The 21,524-nt window shown below is 37.6% G+C and overlaps 1 protein-coding gene across 1 annotated transcript in view; it reads left to right on the forward strand.

Annotated features, from left to right (window-relative positions):
* Positions 1 to 18,333, forward strand: part of astn1 (astrotactin 1) — a gene marked incomplete at its 3' end in the record, with an annotated part of 248,725 nt that extends 230,392 nt beyond the window's left edge. Inside the window, 1 exon segment of the mRNA XM_034196281.1 lies at positions 18,229 to 18,333. Within this exon segment, the coding sequence (XP_034052172.1) occupies positions 18,229 to 18,333 (105 nt within the window).
* Between the last annotated feature and the right edge of the window lie 3,191 nt (positions 18,334 to 21,524).

Below are 21,524 nucleotides of genomic sequence, written 5' to 3' on the forward strand. Positions count from 1 at the left end.
TTTTGTACTTTTGTTTTAGCCAGAGCACGTCAGATGTTTTACTTACCAAGGTCATCCTTGTTTTACTGTATTCCCTCGTCTTGCCCTTATTCAACCTGGCCTCCCCTGGAGTTCTGCCCACAGCCTCTCCGCACACTCCCCGCGCTACCAGCCTTTAGGTATGTCAGCACAGAGATGGCACATAATCTATATTTCATAAGGCCTTGATATAATTGGTGGCAGTGAGGGAAGGTCATGCCTTCGGGGGCCATCGTCTTTTTCCCAATAGTTTTCAAGACAGAAAATCCTCAAACAACAGCCCTCTAGTCAAGATGAGGATTATTCACAATGAGGCAGATGAGGCAGTGAGTGCGTGTGTCACTGTTTAAAGGGGAATGGAGATACAGCGTGTGGTGTAGTGAAGCAATTATTCAGCATGTATTTACTTTGAAAAACATGCAGGGGCAATGATTGATTCAGCACAGAGACACATTCTGGAGCCAGTCCTTGAGTGCAGTCATGGCTCATAGCGCTGATTTGCTGTTCCAATTGGGAAATATGTTGTATATTTCAGTGTTTTAATGAATTCAAAGTTATTAATTGTGAAATATTTTGTCAGTTACAATATTTCTAAATAAATAACCCAAATGGCCTTCAAATTATGCGATATGTGCGTAATTGTATTGGGACTCATTATATATAAATGTTTCTTGTTATTAGTGTTTGGATGTTTTATAGTTGTTTCCGCTTCCACATCAAAGTTTTTCCATTCATATTTGAAAAAGACTTATTATTCATCTTTCCATGTCCTTTATTGATTCTAAAACATCTTGATGAAATATTTTTGACAAGGATCTTCAGAAAACAATATTACCAAACCAGAGGGACATCATGAGTACAACATCATTCAAAACAGAAATAAGTTGATGATGTTGTTTTAGTATTGATGCTTTGTAATGACTGAACTTTATCTTTTCTCTCCATCTCTTACTTTATTTCCCCCTTCCTTCATTTTCGTTATCAGTTCACGTTAAACTAATACTTTATCATATTACTTTTGCAAATTAGAGATAGGCTAGAATCAGTCATTTATATGCCTTTTTTATTTTATTTGAAGCTCCTACTCATTACTGTTAGGCTTGAAATATGCTTATTCTAGCATATTATGTGAACTGAAGCAAGACACAACCTAATATTATATTAATAAATTAAGCTTTGAAGAAATGAAAAAAAGACCTGCCCACAAGCAGATCCTTCAAGGTACATTCAACTTAATTATTTTAAATGCAACCATAGATGAAGCATGCACAGAGCCATCATCAAACAGACAGAGCAACATACAATATAAGACAATTGTACAGTACATACATAATATATGTCCAAAACTTGCTTCTTTGAAGAAACCTTAAGCAACTGAAACAGTTTCATCAGATACTTTTATGGGATAGAATTGCCTGTTTTATACAAAGATCTTTGGTCAAACTTAGCTTTAAACAACAATTATGTCAGAATTTGATATCAATGAAGCTGGAAGAACACTGTTACATTATTGCTTAAACAATTTCCCCATACAATTCTAATTCATATCCACAGTACATCTTGTTCTCATTTGTGGAGTAGTTGTATAGTTGGCTGTAGAGAATGCATCTTGGGTCCATTTTAAAAGAATGAACATAATGCTAAGATTGTTTTGATGATATTAACCCCTCTAGTGTCCTTAAGAATAAAACGTCCAAAGTACACATTTATTCCAGCCTCAACATAAGCTCCAAATTGTAGTATTATGAACCAGTATTAATATACATTGTTGGCTAGTTGTCCCTTTAGTGCAGTGAGGAATATTGCAATGCCATTATAATTTAGTTTGATGGCTTTGTTTGTATATGAACAGGAAGAAATACCATTGCAATCACAGTACAATCAGCCCGGTCTTGTTCCCAAGGTGTCAGATGCCAGCCTTTTTCACTGGGGCTTTCTCTACTAACCTTATGTCAACACATCCACAGCAATACTAGCTTAGAGTCTTAGTCAAAGTACTTGATGTTGTATGAAGATAAATCACCTCTGCTCAGGGAGGGTGGGTAATTAATTAGTAACCCAACCCTAACCTGAAGGTCGATATTAGTGTCTCTCGTAGAACCAATACTCAATATTATATTACAAACTTGCTTTAACCCAAACCACAATGCCTAAACTTTACCATGGTCTTTTGTTTTAATTAACAAGGTTACCCGTGGTATTTTTTTGCAAAGCGAAGCATCATTTTTTTACGGCATATGTATGTACTGAGTGTGTTTAACAAGTGACACCAAGTGAAGACCAAGCATCCCTATATTATGACAGTTTGTAACAATAGCAAACAGTAAATGTAAATGTTGGCTGGATTGGTGGGACTTATGGGTATTTCCTAAATATATAATTTGAACATTTTAAACAGTTTTATCTTCGGCCACAAAATCGGTTGTTTCTGCTAATATGTGGTCCTTCCTGACAGTCGATAGGACCGATCAGTATGCTTTTGTGTAAGTCCTTTTTTAGAGTCATGGAACTTGAGTTAAAGGTGGGGTAGGTAAGTTTGAGAAACCGGCTCGAGATACACTTGTTATATTCCATGGAATGCTCTTAACATCCCGATATAAATGAATATCTTAAGTGCTTTGACAAAAAATCCATAAAAAAATGTCATCTCTGGAAGCCGTAGTACTGTAAAAGCACGACCTGAGCCGGCCCGGCTAAAATAACTGGATGGCCTACCTGCCTGTCAGCCTTCCATCTGTGCACAAACTTATCTCGTGCCCTCATTGGTCGTGTGCGCGTTTGTGTGTGTTGGAGGAGGGGCTCTGTAAGGAAATGGCAGATTTGTTCCGGTTGTGTATTTTCAGATTCTAGCGCACTCGAGCTGGTTTCTCCAAAATGACCTACCCCACCTTTAAGATTACATTCATACCGAAAAATCCTCTCCAGTGACACCTGGAGTACTAATTCAGGGCAGAAGCAGGATAAACGATGACACATCTTTCTGATCCTGTGCAGAACAAGTCTCTTTATCATATGCTCCTGGTACCGGCAATTCATCTTCAGAGGTTAGTGAAGGGCATCTACAGCCCATCATTTCACAATAGGGGACACAAAATGTACTGACACAGTAGCTTCTATATCTTTTGTATGTTTCTACAGGCGTTATCAATCAGCCTCACATGCATACAGTATAGTCAGACATGAACATCCACACTTCTTTCACACAAGCACAATTGTGGAATGACTTCAGACTGCTGTGGCCGTCACACCCTGACTGTGCTATGCTTTGACCCGATGATGCTTGCGCACTTTAGCCACACTTCCCCCCGCCAAGGGGGTTGCAACAGTGCAACACTTTCTTAGTCACTTCACTCTTGCTACTGGAGTAGTTTAGTGGCTTGTCAGCGTCATGGGTCTCTTTTCCTAAGTGCTTTTCTGCCCTCCTCGCAAAGCCCCCCCCCTCTCTCTCTATGTCTCTCTCACTGTCTTCAGTGTGTTGATATTGTTATTTTACCAGACATTCATTAATGTAGAAGGAACACTTGAATATGTATGACAAGGACATCTGCAGTTGTACTTTCCCTGTGGATACAATTTATTATATCATCTTTGCCATAGCAACAAGGTTGCATAATGTTATTGCAATATTCACTGACTATCCCATGTTTCAAGACAAAAAATACATGGGTGAATCATTTCTAACTGAGAACTAAACTGCTGAAGACTGTCCAATGAAGACATCATTGGTATATTTTTTCTTTTTTGTGTGCAGCCTAATGATATGTGTTCAGTAAGAAAGTACTGCATGCATGGTACATTAAATATTCACATAGTTACGCTATATAATTTACTTTTTTCCACCACCTGGTCCAGCACTACAGGTTTGTTTGGATGTAAACTGGAACCTAAACGTTATTTTACAATGTAACCGTGTCACCTAGAAATCACATTTCATAATTCTTTGTTATTGCATTTTGGAATAAACTTCCAATATTAACCTTACATCAGGCTTTTTGTGCAAACAAAGAAGGCATTAAACAGCAAATAACAATGAAACAAAGCTGAACAAATCATTTAAGGCAACATACAAAACTACTATGTACACAAGAATCTTACAAAATGGGCCACCAATTACCAACTACAGAAAATGACAAGCTTTCCCTTAAGTTTAACCAAGTGCTTTGAGTAACTTTTTTTGTGCCACGCTCAGTGTGACTATTTATCATTACAAAAATGTTGCCTATTAAGTTGATGAAAAGCATTATCCGGTAGGCATTCTGTTTCTCCAAAATGTATTCACTGATGAGAACTAGTCGTGTATAGAGGTAATTTCTGGGAGATAAGGTTGGAGAAATGGCTTTGGCGCTTGAATGGATGTAATGAATGCTGAGGTGGAAAACTTGACAAGCTGCTGAGTGCTTTTGGTCATTTACTTTAAACTTAATAGCACATTAAGTTTAGTTTCTCTTGTTCAGTCACACTGGTCCTCTTCGCTCTCCCTTGTTCAGTAATGCTAAAAGCTAATTTGCCCAGATGTCTTCTCTCCGTCTTGCTGTCTCTTTACAATTTAAAAAGCAGACAACATAACTGTTGACGTGCAAGCACCATTACATTAGATGTCTGTCCTTCCGTTTGTATGTGTTTTCTGTCTCAATGAAGAAGTTGGAAAAAACAGGCCATTTTCTCAACAATTTCCTGCTTAGTTATTGAGCTGTTAACGTCTGACCATCACGTAAAGCAAGTCAGTTCAGTCTTTATTGTTTCTGCCCTTCATAACATCATCCCATGTTCTATTAGTAACTTGGACTGGTCTGTATTTTAAGCTCTTATCTGCTTTCATAAGGCCTTTCAATTAACAGGGATTGTATTAGAAATATGTTTTTGTGTAAATACTTCAACTGTGTCTGCAGACATTTTAGTTTTTAACCGTAACTCAAGTATAACATCCAAAGCTCTATTAAAATTCAATTTTGAATGCAGACCCTCCATGGTAATCAGGTTTAGGAAAGGGTTTTTAATTTATTCCTCAACGCTGATTAATTGCATGGAATTGCTCCAGCCATTTCCTGTGTTAAACGTCAGTTAATTAGCTGACAACATTGGATGGGATAATTAATTCAACTGGGGGTCACAGCATTGTGCCAGTAGATAGGGGGGGGGGGGGCACACCCAGTGACACACACCTGTGTGCCTCTTAGCCACCTGCAGCCGGTGTAAGCAGGAGGCTTGTTTTCGACCGTAATGGGTTTCAGTCAGAATGTCCCTCTTCAGACCTCGATTTTAATATTTGAAAAGGGCCGCAGTGGACGCTCGAGTGCTACAGCAGCACAATGCTGGGTGGATAAATAATGACCCCTGATGCACTGTGGAGCAAGCCTCTCTATCAAAGGCTTCAGAGTATGAGCTGTTTGTCTTTAGAGATAGGTGAAGGGCATCTGGAGCCCATCACTTACACCTGTTTTGTCTCGCACCACAAACACACACACATATGGCTGAAGCTTCAATTCTCTTCCTGAAGCTGATGAAGAGAGGCCTAATTTCTCCTGGGTCATAAAGTTATGTACCCCCTATGTTTCTTTGATTTTCTTTAACTCATCATGCGGGTTAATCCGTTAGTGGTGTTTTCTTTTCTTTCTGTAAAGTCAGAGCGTTAAATAGCATTTATAAAATTGTCCCACAGTTTCAGTATACTTTCACAAACATACTGTCAACTCAACTGAACACTTATTGCTTTTGAATCCTATACATACTATACACGTGTATACAATGTGTTGTCATACTGCACCTCTTTGTTACAATTGGTCACATTTTTTATTTTTTTATTTACTTCCAGCAGTGTAAAAACTGAAAGTTTACAAAATGCAAAAAATAAATACAACGGAAATATCAGGGGAATAAACTTACATTAAATTGAGTTTTTCAGATTTAACCTAATTTATTAAATGTATTATTATTATTTATTATAGTCACAACTTTCTATAAAATACCTAATATTCCATTCTTTTTCTGAACATTATTATGTCAAGACGTATCCTTTATGACAGCTTAAGCCTTTTTATCAGCAGTCACAATCAATTTAGGAACAATATTTACTCAATAAATCCCACAATAACTGAAGTGCCCGACTCACCACAGTTATGGTGCTGTAAGTGTATGAAGTGCAGTCCTACTGTATCGTCATTGTTGGTAGCAGTGATGCAAATGTATACAAATGAAATTCAACCACCTCAGTATATATTATCAACATTAATACTATACATTCTGGGAACATTATATACAAATAAGTTAACAACGTTTCTAGTTTTTAGTCAACAATCCTTGATTATTTAGTCAATGAAGTTGGGATTTTGATTTCATAAATGTACTAATACATGTTACAATTCAAAGCCTAGTTTTAATTCTAGTGGAATGGTTCTGTCCATAATAAAAGTTAAACGTCTATGTAAATGATGTGTGTTAAATCATTGACTTTTTCTATAACTCAAACATGCTTTACTGTATTCTTTATTGTGTGCGTTTCTCAGTAATAATCCCAAAATGCTTCAGTGGTCGCAGATGGGGTTCGCTGGGTTCAGTACGTCTTTGTGTGCTCTGTCAACACTCATTTCCTTTTCATTTACTCATACCAGTTGACGTTGTATATGTTCAGATTTTAATTAGGCAAAGAACGAGGTGTAAAAGAAAGCAAACTAGTATGTCAGCTGTTTATTTGACACACGCATCAGACCATGGTTTATTTTTAAAGAGGGGGGTACACATGCGTGGGCAGTGTTAAATCCAGTAGAAGGGGGTGTGGCAGTGATTCATAGTACAACCCAGAGTCCCTCTGTCCCCAAGTCCCTCATAATTAAAGTCTAAGCATATGGCCTTGTGACCACGCAAGCACAAAGGTATCTGCTGAACTTTCCTGGCATCTTATTTTGAGTCGCTGGCAACAAGGGTCCCTTCAGCCTTCCTTCAGCGCCGCGGAAATGAAAAGCGTGTCACCTTGAGATGTCACGAACCACATCTGCCAGCCTAATTACCACAAGCTATGGATTATTGATAGTGTGATGTAGAATTATAATTTGGTAGTTGGGTTTGTTTGATGTGTTTGTCAGAAAGAATGGCTTCATGGACAATGCACACCTGCCATAGTCCCAGGGTAGGATTTTCACGGCGGCCATGACGGCCATGGCCGTCGTAGCCCCTCGGTCTGGCCGTTATGCCCCACAAATAATTGTACGTCCTACGGCCACCATGGCCTGTGTGCCCCTGATACTGTTAAAATCTCGAAGTTGCTTTAAAAGCGACAAAACAGTGTTTTCTGAACTGCATTATGCTGCGTTCACAACGGACGTGATGCGAATATTCTCATCCTCTAACCGCTGGAGTTTCACCGCGGCTGTCAGCTGTGTTTACTCCTGTCATTCAAACAGGACGCGCTGGAGAGGGGGCGGGGCTTATATCCATGTAAATACTATGGTGGAAACCAACTACGACAAAATGAACATATTGTACCGTGATTTAATTGTAATACACGTTTCAAAATGATGCCGAAGTAACTAAATACTGATACCGGTTAGTAAAAAAACATGAATTAATGTTTTGACAAGTCTGCAGATAAGACGGCAAGCGAAAAACCTTTTAAAATGCGTGTTTTCTGAATGGATCAATCAGGCTAAACTAACCTGTAGCTGCTCCGTCCACACTCACAACAACGTCCTAAAGACAGAATTAAAGCAGCAATTGTATTCGCCATGACAGTCTGTGGTTTGTACATGTTTAACTTTTGTCCAGTTTCTGACCAGAGCTGTGAGGAGTTGATTAAAGAGATTCTCGTACACACACACACATGCGCGCGCACACACACACTTCACTGTGCACTGCTGAATGATGTATGTGCAGAGTTTGACCCTTGAAGGCTGTTTCTTCTGCTCTGAAATGGAATATATTTGTTACATATTAATAGAATTTTTGATTTGATTTTGGATTTGTGAATGGGAGAAGTAGTATATGGAAAACATACCAAACACTAATTATTCAAAGTAAAGTATTTTATTGTATATACGGTAATACTAAGGAGGCATAGGCCTATATGATGATATCATGTTTGACATTATTGATATTAAAAAAGTGATTTGTTTTCCATGTCATTCGTGTGTTTTTCTTATAAAAAAGTGAAGTTATTTATTTGTAAGCTCCAAATCCAAATGTTTCCCTCAATGGCCTTTGTGCCCTGGCATGTGGCCTTTGCGCCCTGAAAAAATGTGTGACACCAAAGGCCAAATGGCCTTGCCCCTAAAATGACGAAATTCCAAGCCTGCATAGTCCATAGTAGTCTTTACTTACATACGCCTCTAAAATTACCAGGGGCCTCATTTATAAAGCTTTGTGTAGGATTCACGTGGGAAGGTGGCTTACATAGGACAAAGCAAATAAATACACACACAAATATTCCGATTTATAAAACACTGCACATGCACGCCCTACGCCGGTTTCCCTTTAGAAATCACAATCAACTCGAAATGCGGCGCAGCGTTTGTAAAAAAAATGTCTTATCAGAATTGTCTGTCTAGGGAAGACATCTGGACATTGTTGAATAACATTTATTTTCCCATTAGATAAGAAAATGGGCCCTTTGGATAACCCCTTCTGTTGGATCCTCACGTTTTCCTCACTCACTCACTCACTCTTCCTCCTCTCATTTCCACTAAATCATTCATTCCCAGACTTATCCAAGAGTGAAATGGAGCACTAGCCCAGCTAGTTAATGGGGTTCTATGAGCCATAAGATTACTTTCCTACCTGAGCTCATTCCTATGAATCTTCCTTAGAGAAGCGAGTAAAATAACAAACAGCTTCCAGCTGTACAGCAAAGTTTCAGGAGGACTGTTGGGTGTTGAGACAGCGTTGTGCTCTTGGTGTCTAACATCAGTGAGCCCTGCACTCCTCTGATATTCTCTGCCCTATTTCCCAAAGTGATAGAGTCACAATTGTTAACAACTCGATTTACATTTGCCAAGAACCCTGATTGGAGCTGGAATAAAGACGGCAGGAGTTTTCTCGTGATTCTCTCAACGGAAATCAAAAGTTACATTGAGTGACATTGGCTGACATTTTGGTTTACATCCAACAACTCCGTTATTTGTAATTTGCCCAGTTTTGTCAGGCCATTTTATAATTCTACTACACTTCAAAAAAACATATTGTAATGTTCTACTTTAAAATAGGATTGTATTTCAGATGATGTTGTGCTTTACCAAAACCTTTTTATATATATATTTATGTTATAGGTGTCAATACAACTGCATTCAACATATGCAGATAAAATAACTTAGGTTTTAAATTACAGAGATACATTATATTTTTTGACTTCTCATTGATGTTCTTCCTTTGTGTGATTCCAAAAATGTCAAACATAACTCCATCACTGTGCTGCTTCTGAGAAAGTGTGTTGGCAATCTTAAAACAATTTCCCCTCACATTCTTATCAACTTTTGGACTTCTTAGCAGCCCCCAATGTCACAGTGCCCCAGTGCCTGTGTGGTCAGGACTGCCTGGGTCAGACTGAACTCCAAAAACTGTTTTTCTGGCCCATTGTTCAGCTTTCTTGTGTTATTGCCAATTGCATTGCAAATGCTACTTGTTCCAAATGATCAAACCTCGGTGTCTTCATAGCGTCAGAGATCACATTCCCAAAGAAATAAAAGACACCTTGCTATGTGCTGTGTCATTTAAAATCACTTTTCCTTTACTTGATCTTCTGCATTAAACCCTCTCATGAGCAGAATAACATGAAAACCAATAGTGAAGCTTTTGCTTAAAATATAGTTTTTTTGTTGTCGACATAACATATGGCTGCTAATAGGGATTATGTTGGAAATGTGGACAGGATTGATATTTCATATATATATTTTGGAAAATTGGTTAATTTAAAATAAACTGTAAAGATATTTTGTGTTGAACACTTGTACTTTGTTTTCAATGAGGGAATAAAACGATCTTACCTTCATGCAGCTTAACCTGGGTGTTTTATCTTTCTATTTAGACAATGAAAAAGCAAAAACAGTCTAACAATGGATCACTGAGCAAAACACTCCCAATAGTTGTGGATTCTGGTCCTTGTTTGGGATTCATAGAAGTACTTGTGAGTTTACATCCTAACAGACTACTTCACACAGTCTCTCACAGAGCTAGAATATTGATTTGATTTTACTTCAATGTATGTAACTACTGTGAACCCCAGTGTCCCGCTAATACAAGTTTAATATATTAGGCTTGAAGACAGCTCTGGTTTTATTCTGTGACGATACAGTCACCGCAGGACATAAAACTACTTTTGAATTTCATTTTCAGCTCCTATGTATAACATGCCGTGCTTTGCCCTTCATGAGTGTTGCGTTTAATATTGCCATTAGTCACACAGTTAGCCTTATTAGATTCCACCATTATGCATTTAATCTGCATTAGTATAACTATGACAAGTGTGACCCATTTGTTGTCAGATTCCACAGCTGAGGAAATGTTCATCTCTGAGTCATTCTGAGTGTAGAAATGTTGACACAAAGCAAATGTAAAACAATTACTATATAAATGTTCCATGAACAAAATGTAAAGACAAGCAGCTCAGCATTATAGGTCACAGTAAAGTTATCTTACATTCATAATTATATATTTCCACTAAATCAGTGTCTGGAATTTCTTCAGAAGCTGTTAGAGGTTTATTTTAAAGACACATGAGCCATACATACCTTTCATTCTGATTCAAATCATTTAACAAATATAACCTTCCCCAAATCTAACAGGCAAACATATTTAATATAAAATGTATATGATAAAAAAGCACACTGAGTTACAAGGAACCCGGTAAGGTATCAAAACAACTGTGCTGCAATATATTCAAATGGTTTTAGATGTTTTATGCTGTTGCCACTGTCAGTTGTCATTGCATTATAATATCCCACTTTCAAAATGAAGCTCCTTTGTATACATTACATAATTGGACAATATGTTTGTATATACGAAATAGGGAATGCTCAATATAATGCAATAAAATGCCACATGCCAGCACACACACAAGTACAATAACATATTTAGCTGTTGTATTGCATCACATTGCATCATAGGTGTAACCATGTTTACTGGTCCTATTGGGCATTTTTTATTTATATTAACCACAAAATTCACATTTTCAGTAAGTAGTAATAATATATAATGTTTATTTATTTTCCTTTGGATCAGCACATCAAACCCCAAACCCATATTTTACTCCCCAGTACACTATTCATTTATCATGGGTATTTTCTTTTGCAGAACTAAAGCAGTTATTCTGCCCTTTAGACAACTGTGTAAAATGTATGGTTTCCAAACTACACGGCAATGTTGTTTTCACTTGCATCACAACATTGCCAAATTGAGTTGTAATACAACTTTACATGTGTGAGATGAGATGTAGCCATGAGTAGCAGTAGAAGTAAAACATACTAAAAAGTTCCTCTTTGTAATCAAATGATGTATTACATGTATTGTCATGGCAGCGTTGTACGACAGCCTTATTTGCTCCACCATTAACTGCTTTTAGGCAAATTATGTTTTGGTATGAAAGAGATTTTTATGCCCAGTATTTTTCCTAAATGCAATCAGCTGTAATACATAGCGCATCCCTGACCAGGCTGCTTCTCTTGAAGGCTCTGGCGCCGACTGCACAGAAAGAGAATGAATGTGAACTTGGGATGTTTGCAAAGTGAAGTTCAGTCAAATTAATCATTCTGTCAGACAATGAGAGCAGAGAACCCCAGGGCTAAAAGGGAGACAAGGCCTTTCAGCAAGAAGAAGAATACGCTGCGCTACTGTATATGTTTTGGGCTTGTTATTCATTTTCACTAAGAGAGGCAGTGCTGTGCTCTCGCTCTCTCTGCGCCGGGGAATAAATCTATCGTTCCGGGGAGCCATTTCCCATAAGAGAGGATAAATGGATGTAGCTGAAGGTGAGGACAATGTAGGAACATCACATTTTAGAGGCTTATTCATCAAGAGCAGAGGTGGTGCCAGGCCTTTTCTCAGCATGCTTGTAAGGGAACTGTTACTGGCCTTTCTTTCGTGCTCATACTTCATATCCAATTTGTGCCCTCATGATATGAATAAGGATCATCATTTGGTGTATTGCCAAGTAGGCATTTGCTTCGGTGTAAGAAGTAAGAATACATTCAAATGTCAAATAAGCTGATACGGAAATGTTATAACTACTTAAGTCAAAGCATGTGTACAAGAACATACATACAGTATCAGTGCTTCTCAAAGTGTGGTCCGCGGACCACGGTGGTCCGTGGCTGGTCCGTGAGCGCCCCCTAGTGGTCCGTGAGTATATTGGTAACATTTCACATTTGAAATTAATTAATTAATTAAAGTTTTCCGCACTCTCGCCGGAATATCTCCGCAATGGAGCGAGCTTAAGTTTCAGGCGATTTGTAAAAAACTATGTGTTTTTGGATATTTGTGGAGTTAGGTGGTCCGCGAGTGTTTTTTTATTGGTTAAGTGGTCCTTGGTATGAAAAAGTTTGAGAAACACTGATATACATAAAATGGAAGTACAATTAGTTTATAACTTTTAACTGTGAAAGTAGAAAGTTACAGTTGCTTAAAATAGATCATTCAGGTTTGATTTGACCAATCTATTTTAATGTTATTTTTGAGTTATCCACAACCGACTCCATCTAAATCTTGTCTTAACCCTTAGATGGGCAACCACATATTAATCATTTTGAAAATGCATTTCTTGCTATTTTAGACTACATTCCCAATGAATATACTGTATGTATCTATTTGAACATTGCACATTGTGTATACATTATATTATTAATATTACACCCATATTACACTGTTGTTACACCTTCATTACATCCAAAGTACACTGTTATTACACATATTTGACATCAACATTACATTTATATTACACCCTGGTTACACATTGGCACATCCTGTCGAATGACTGTATCCCTTACAATACTGAAAAAAAGTTTTAAAAAACTACTCATGTCACTCTTAAGTGAATGATAAGTAAACGGTGAAAATCTAAAAATCCTTTCTGTGTGTATTTCATTGACATCTGGAAGTTAAAATAGTAGTATAAAATAATATCTATAAGCAGAGTTTTAACTTTAGTGTTATGCATTTGGTACGTTTTAGCTACGTGTACAGAGCTGCATTCACCTTTTTATTACCTGACTTTTATGTCTCAATATCTTCTAATACAAGCAGAAGAAAATATCACACACACACACTTTTTCCCTCTCGTTTCCCTCTTCCGTGTCGTGGTTTGTGAAAACGTGTCTCAGTCACAAGCATTACCCATATACCTTCTGGATGCTCGTGCTCGTGAACCGGGTGGGGAGGGGGCAGTCACATTGATGTATTGCTGTAATCCCAACGCTGCAGCATGACACGGCTGTGAGTTGCTATGGGAGACGAGATGATTTATATTTTGCGACTCTGCTAACGGCCCAATATAACTGATGTTAATGTTGAAGGCCTGATCCTGCATTCTGATGGAGAAATGAAGGGGTCTTGCTACTAATTGAAACAAGTGAAGATAAATGTAATACATAAATCAATATATGTGTGCAGGACTCACTAAGGAGAATGTGAGGGATTATTTATTCCCCCAATTCATGTTCATTGACAATCATTGCTCTATCACTGCATGTCTTTTTCTTTAATTAAAGTTGGATTGGTCCTTCAATGCCGTCTTTGAACAGCTAGGTCTCTCACTTCAGTGTGTGATGAATGTTTCCTCTTCCTTATGTGTCCAATTGCAGGTTCATTTACATGTCCACATGGTGTGTTTATCTGCCACACGTGGCAGGTCAATGGTCGCTGGAGAAGGATGTGTGTGTAACATTGGGTTAGAGCGTGCATTGAATGAAAAACATTCATATATGGGGGACTTCCCCAGGAGGAGGAGATGGGCGTTATTGATTTCAGCGGTTGGTAATGGGGCTAAATCAATTTACCGAGCTTTAAAGGAACAATATGTAGCAGCATGAAATAATTATTGCTTTTATACCATCGTCATTGCACCTGTTAGTGTTTATCCTTCCTCTGGTACCAGAAAAGGAACCTCAAATGGTGAAAAACACAACTCCAAATACCTTGAAAAATATAGAGATTTCACCTTAAGAAAAAAGAAGACATCATTATTTATTCTCTAACATCTTTAGCAACAATACCAATAATGCACATGGTCATTTTAGTGCCAATACTAGCCAAATCAATCACTCTACACCAAAAACCTCTGAACTCCTCTCCCCTTAAAGCACACATCATGCTATTTTTAGGCATATGGGTCTCAGATATATACAAATATATAAAAACATGTCTATGAAGTGTTTTGCTTAAAATAGCGAACAGATCACCCATTCTAGCCATCCCTCCTCATACCCCTCTTTTGCAGACCTGTTAGAGAAACGCGGATTTTGGGTCCTTAGCTTGAAAAAAAAGAAGAGAGAAGGCGGAGCTAATGCCTGATCAGAATTCTACCGGAGATAAAGATAAATGATGCTGTGATAAAACGCCATCCTGTTCTAAACCACATCAAAGATTATTTCTGAAACAGTATGGAGCTCAAATGCTTTTTCTCTTGCAGGTTTATCACAAGGTGAGTTCCTTTTTTTATTTCCTGCTTTTTAATCACATGTGCTCTACACAGTACAGGTTAGCTCTGATTGTTAGCGAGGCTTGCTAATGTAAACAAAGACGATATTACGTCCAAAACACATCAGGCATTGTTTCTGATTGCAACATTCCGTTGGTCCACCGCCAATTTGACGTCATATTGGCAGCAAATCTGTATCGGCTCATTCTACCCGGCCGTTTTTTAAAGATGTGGGTACGGAGGAAAAGAGAGAGAGTTTTATTTTCTGACACTGCGTGAGTTCCCCGACAGACCGTGGACACATATTTATGTATAAAAGACATCAATAAATTCATTTTGCATGATAGGTCAACTTTCTTAAGTTACATAATTCATGATATTAAAGGTGGGGTAGGTAATTCACTTCAGAAACACTTTGTTATATTCCATGGAATGCTCTTAACATCCCGATAGCAATGAATATATTAAATGCTTTGACAATAAATACATAAAAAAATGTCATCTGTGGAAGCCATTGCAAAAAAGCACGACCAATCATCTAAGCCGGCACGGCCTACCTGCCTGTCAGCCTTCCATCTCGTGCACAAACTTATCTCGTGCCCTCATTGGTCATGTGCGCCTCCGTGTGTGTTGGAGGAGGGGCTCTGTAAGGAAGTCTGAAGGAACTTTACTTTCAAATTATAGCGCACTCGAGCTGGTTTCTCCATTCTTACCTACCCTACCTTTAAATCAGCCGTTAATAGTTCAATGTCATGTAGAAAAAATGAATTCCCATCCATTGTTACGTTAAAGGCATTGAGTAAAATGTAATACCTTTGACGGCAGAACTCCATAGGACATTATTCATCAATCTTAAGCAGCAGATCTGCTGTGTTGATGCTTTACCAACACACTCCTTTGCAAAACGTTTTTGCCAACAGATTAACTGCCAAATAGCTCCCTTTCATCAGGTAATTTTCACCAATCCTAGAAGAGTAGACTGGACACATGTGTGATTCCCAAACACAGATCAAGGCCAAACCTTCCCTTTGGAAGTTCAATTATTTATAAAAGTTGCCCACCAGCAATTATGTCACTTGTTGACCTCACATGATTACTTTCAATCAGCCAAATTACCTTCTGTCACCAAGCAACTACACAGTCCCACAGAGTCTCTTTGCAAGGGATTTGAACGAATGGATAATTGCATCCGCCCAGATCTTTTACAAGATTCAATACTTTTATTGTGATTCGTACATAGCTACAGTGTAGTTATGTCGATGAAAATCTTAGGTCACAGGCTCCTCCAACAGTGCAACACAATAAAACAGATCAAATAGTGCAAGTAAATACAATAGAATAGAATATAAGTAGTGCCATAAGAGTCCATATACAAGTGATGCATAATGTGTAAGTTGCAACAAGTTTTGAAGCTAAATGCAGACAAAATTGAAGGGCTGAGGGTTAAAAACAAAAAGTACAAATCAGGAATATTAGTATAATCTTGGACTCAGTTTTAAACTGTAACAGCCATGTTAAATCAATTAGGCCTACATGGTCTGCATTCTACCACTTTTTCCAAACATAGCAAGGATTGGATGATTAATGTCTAGGCAGGACTGAGAGAAGTAATCCATGCTTTCATTTCCACTAGGTTAGACCACTATAATTGTCTTTTCTCAACTGAATTATATACATAACTTTGTGTACTGCATGACATGTTTTATAAAGACAAATGTGCCTTGCCTAACGTGGGGGATTGATGGCATTTATCAAATCTGAAGCAAGTGACGAATCAGAAAACGTCCTAATATTTATTTTTTTTTTTATTTGGGTCCGTAGTTTTAAACAAATACAACTTAACACATATTTTGTGGTTGAGGAGGCAGGGACACGTACTTGAGTGGCAGCCTGATTATTGTTTACAGCCCAAGGATACATGAGGTGAGCAGCATCAATTTGTATCTGACACATCATTTTTGATGTTTATTTTCCGCACCTTATTTAGTATGCCACCGTCAAGGCTAGCATGCTATTGCTAATGGATGGAAATGCCTGTCTTTCAGATGGTTTGTCTGTTTGCTGGTTGACCACGTTGCTGGTCCATACTGAAATATCTTAAAGGTCTCCTATTATACTCTTTTTCACCAATATATTATAGGTCTCAGATATATACAAAACATGTCTCTGGAGTGTTTGCCTCTAAATACCAAACATATCACCCATTTTAGCATCCCATAATCCCCTCTGTTTCAACCCTGTTTCAAAAGTGCTGATTGTGCCTTGTTGGCGGTTTTTCTCTGAATATAAATTGTTGTTCTAAGCTGCGACAAAAAGTTAATTACTACTCATAATGAATTCATCACAATTCTCTCACTGTCATAGTGACACATTATACATGTGATTACAATTGAATACTTACAAAACACTGCCCTTTTTGTGAGAGGTAGTAGCTTCTTAATTAAGAAGTTATTATGCCGGTTTACCGTCTCACAGTGTTTTCCTTTGCTGATCACTTCATGATCTCTGTGAAATGTTGAAGAAGAATGAAAGATACATTTATTTGTATTTTATAGTTTTTATTTATTAACAGTGATGGATGTCAACACCAGATTCAGACAATGCTTTCTTAAAAAGGATGAGGTATCTGTATGCTCGTGATATGCATGTCTGATATAAAAGTGAGATGTTGGCTTTCATCAAACATTTAAGAATTATACCTTCCTTTTAATATACCACTATATATATATATATATATATAGTATATACTATATATATATATATATATATATATATATAGTGTATGTATTATTTGATGCCTTTTTTCTGTAGATCAGGCAACACTTTGATCTAACACGGAGACTTAGCTTGCTTCTCCTGTCATCTAATATAATATTTCATATTGATCAAATATTCTTCACAAATCTTCAGGTAAAGTAAACAAGAATAAGATGTAGGGCAGCCTTTTGATCTTCAATCTCCTCCGCTATAGGAGTAAATAACACATTGATAGTATATTTTTAATATGCTTCCATCAAGCACCAAGGACTCAGGGTGTCCGCGGGGTCTTAAAAAGACTAAATCAATTTAGTGAAAATGAAGGCTATTAAAAAGTATTAAACGGCATTTTCCAAGGTATTACATTTTGTAGCTTGTTTTCAATAAGTACATCAATTGTCCAAAGAGGTTGTAGTCTAAAGTTTGCCTGAATGTAATCATTGCGTAGGTGTGTAGTGTGATTCTGTGTAGCTTATTTATGGCATCCCGTTGGATTTGACGTCATCTGAACAGGACATCGCACGCTCACTGCTTGATACCCCGCGAAGGTCCGTTTACGCCGGTTGTTAAACAACATCGTTATGGGGAAATGCAAGTTTGCGTCCAAATGGTTGGAAGATAAGGAGGAAGGACAATCAACACTGTACTGTATATAGTCAATGTGAGGTAAAGTGTGTTGCCAATGTAACCGGTTAAAACTCAAAGTGGCGATGAGGTCTTAAAATGTATGGAAAGTGTCTTAAAAAAGGTCTTAAAAGGTCTTACATTTGACTTCAGGATTCCTGCATATACCCTGGGACTGCATCCATATTAAAACATGTGTTTTGTGTGTGTTGTTGCAGGTATGGTGAACTTCAGCGAGGTGTCTGGCTACCCCCTGGTTCAGCACTGGAGTCTTCGCTCTGTGCTGTACCACGTCAAACTCAATCAGTGGGTCCTCTCTCAAGGTAATTAATAAAATATTATATATTTATCATGTGTTATTCCAGATTGTTTATTTATGCTGTAGGAGACCACGCTTGGGTCTCTGTGGCTTAACTTTCATGGTCTAGATCAGGGGTGCCCAACCAGTCGATCGCGATCGACCGGTCGATCGCGGGGAGATTCCCAGTCGATCGCGAGATGTGTCTAAAAATAGAACAACAATATTCTGTTTTATCGTTAATGTCCTGTAACATAATCTTCCTGTGCCAGAATAATGCACTTGAACGCATCAAAGCTTTGTGATTGGCCGGCGTGACCCCATGTGTCGGGACGTGGCTAGTGGGCAGTGCACTTATTCGCTAACGTTGTCCGTGTCAACAGGAGTGACAGTCTGCACACAAACAGACCGCAATTATGGCAGAAGCAAAACATATATATAATTTTCACTCCGAGTGGGAGGATGATTTTTTTGTATCTATGCCAATTCAAAGTCCATCTGTCTCATCTGCAATGCGAGCGTGGCTTTATCGAAGAAGGGTCATTTAGGAGCGGCATTTCAAAACAGTGCACAAACGCTACGAGACAGAATTCCCTTCTAATTCTGCCCTACGCTCCCAAAAGGGGAGGGGCCTGAGAGCACAGCTAAATGCACAGCAGTCCATTTTCAACAGGCCCAACAACAAGAGCAAGGCTGCTACCATAGCATCTTATCGTGTCAGTCACGTTCTTGAGAAACACATGAAGTCTTTCAAAGACGGCGAAGTTGTGAAAGAAGCTTTCCTGGAGGCTGCCGACGCGCTTTTGGGGGACAGTAAAAATAACAGTAGCATTTCAACAGGCTTTTGATATAATAAAAACTCAAGTTAGATACCGTTATAATCAGCTGTAAGTTTTTGTTTGTTGAACTTATTAATTATAATTATTGAACAAAATGGTATAAGAATGCAAACTTAAATTGATTATAGTCTATTATCAATTCAGGTTAAGAAACTAGTGTTGCTTGCATCCTATTTTAAAAGAGGCATTTATTTGTATACTCTAATAAAATGCAACAAAAAAAGGGTTTGATTCTATTAATTTTGTCTTTTTTATTGCACTTTGACAGCAGATTCCTGTGTAGCTTCAGATCTGAGTTGTCTTATTAGTGAGCCTAATTTATACTTTTGTAGCAACACTATTTTTATATAATGGCAAAGAAAGGGTTCAGAGTCTTTTCTTTTTTTTCCTGTGTCACATGTGGCAGCACTGTTCAATGTTTCTTGAAAACATTACCCACTGTAGTATGTGACGTGTGAATAAACTCCAACTCTGTATCAACAACACTGTTGTGTAACTTCAGTTAAATACTTGTATGTGTGTAGATTAGAAAGAGGTAAGATAAAGGATCTGCAGTATTTTATGAAGTATTAATTGTACAAAGGTCAGTTTTATTCAAGTAGAAGTGTGCATTTACCTGGTAGTAGGCTTTCAGTAATGGCTACGCCTCTCTATTTGGACTGGTAGATCTCGGCAGACTGGCAACTTTAAAAGTAGCTCTCGGTTCAAAAAAGGTTGGGCACCCTTGGTCTAGATGGTGAATTACAGCCCCATCGGCTATCAATTATTAATCACAATGTAATTAATGTGAGTGACACATCAAGGTTAGCCGCTCATCATAACAGCTTGAATACTTTGTTTAGTTTTCATTTGATCAGCTATGTGGTTAGCAGCATGCTGTGATCTTTTATAGCTAGCCCATATTTAAGCTAGCCTATTTACTTTTACAGTTCATTAACATGTAATTGAATTGGAAATGAATAACATTAGCATTGTAGCCTACATGAATGCACAAAGATATATTTATAGCATTGTCTTTGTAGGTTGAGGAAGATCCTAAGATATACTATTTTTAAAATAGTAAAACCATAGTCTATAATTACTATATATTATTATTATTTACAGTAATATTATATTACAAGTAAAATGTTGTTATTCAAAATATTACTAAACAAATGTAAAATAGTATTGCATCAACTAAAAGTAAAAGCAGTCATTATGTAAAACGGTCAATTACCAACAAATAAATGTTGTATTATAATGTATTGTTTATATTTTATTAAATCATATTATACTATTGAAGTCAATATATGCATTGCTTTATTGTTGAAGCTGATAAATATGGGATATTTTTTAATTATTATTTTCACTATAAACCCCTCGTTAGGTATACCTTTATCCGTAGTTATACATCATAATTAATTTGTATGATTTACATTACATTACATGTTACTTGTTAGACGCTTTTATCCAAAGCGACTTACATACTCAATACTGTGGACAATCCCCACAGGAGCAATTTGGGGTGAAGTGTCTCAGGGACTCAACGACATGCTGACTGCAGTGGGACTCGAACTTGCAACCCCCTGATTCAAAGTTCAGCGCACTATCCACTGAGCCACAGCCTCCCCGTATGCTGTTTTATATTTGTATTATTTATCTCATTCTGCAAAGTAACTCATAGTTAAAGGTATCAAATACATTTAGAGAGGTGAACGTACAATGCTTGTAAAATGTAGTAGAGTAGAGAAGCGTAAAGTAATACTCAAATAAAGTACTTTAAAATGGTACTTCAGTGCAGTACTTGAATATGTGTATTTATTTATTTCATTACTAATTTTCGATGCTGTATGCGCAGTGGAAAAATGTACTGTAACAGTAGACAGAAAGTTGTCCAAGGATTAATAAACGTTTCTTAATCTGTTCTTATCAGCAGCAGTTGTATGGTAATAAAGTTCTCCAACATATAAAGACCAGCACCAAAGGGCGCACCGCAGGCAATTTTGTAATGTGCTGCTAAAAGGTTCGAGTTGGATCCATTAATTGAATTAAACCCTTGTGGAAACAGTCAATTATTTTTGGATTGTGGTGTTGCTGCTCGGCGGCAGTACTTAGAGAAAACCCTGAAAAGCAATAAATGGGCCAGGGTCAAGTTCCCTCTAATCACAAATAAGTTAAATGTCACTTCAAAGGGCACGGAATAAAAAAAGAAAGCTGCTCAACAAGCACAAGCAAACAAGAGGCCCTGAGTGCTGTGAGACACAATGCCCTCTGACTATTATTATTACGGCTTAAACTCACGGCTTAATTGAATAATAACTCATTATAGTTTTATAGACGATACATCCAGAAGCACACATAGTCCCTGGGTGCTAATGAAGACGGATGTTTCTAAACA

This window comes from Gymnodraco acuticeps, unplaced genomic scaffold, assembly GCF_902827175.1.
Source record: "Gymnodraco acuticeps unplaced genomic scaffold, fGymAcu1.1, whole genome shotgun sequence".
Lineage (NCBI taxonomy): Eukaryota > Metazoa > Chordata > Actinopteri > Perciformes > Bathydraconidae > Gymnodraco > Gymnodraco acuticeps.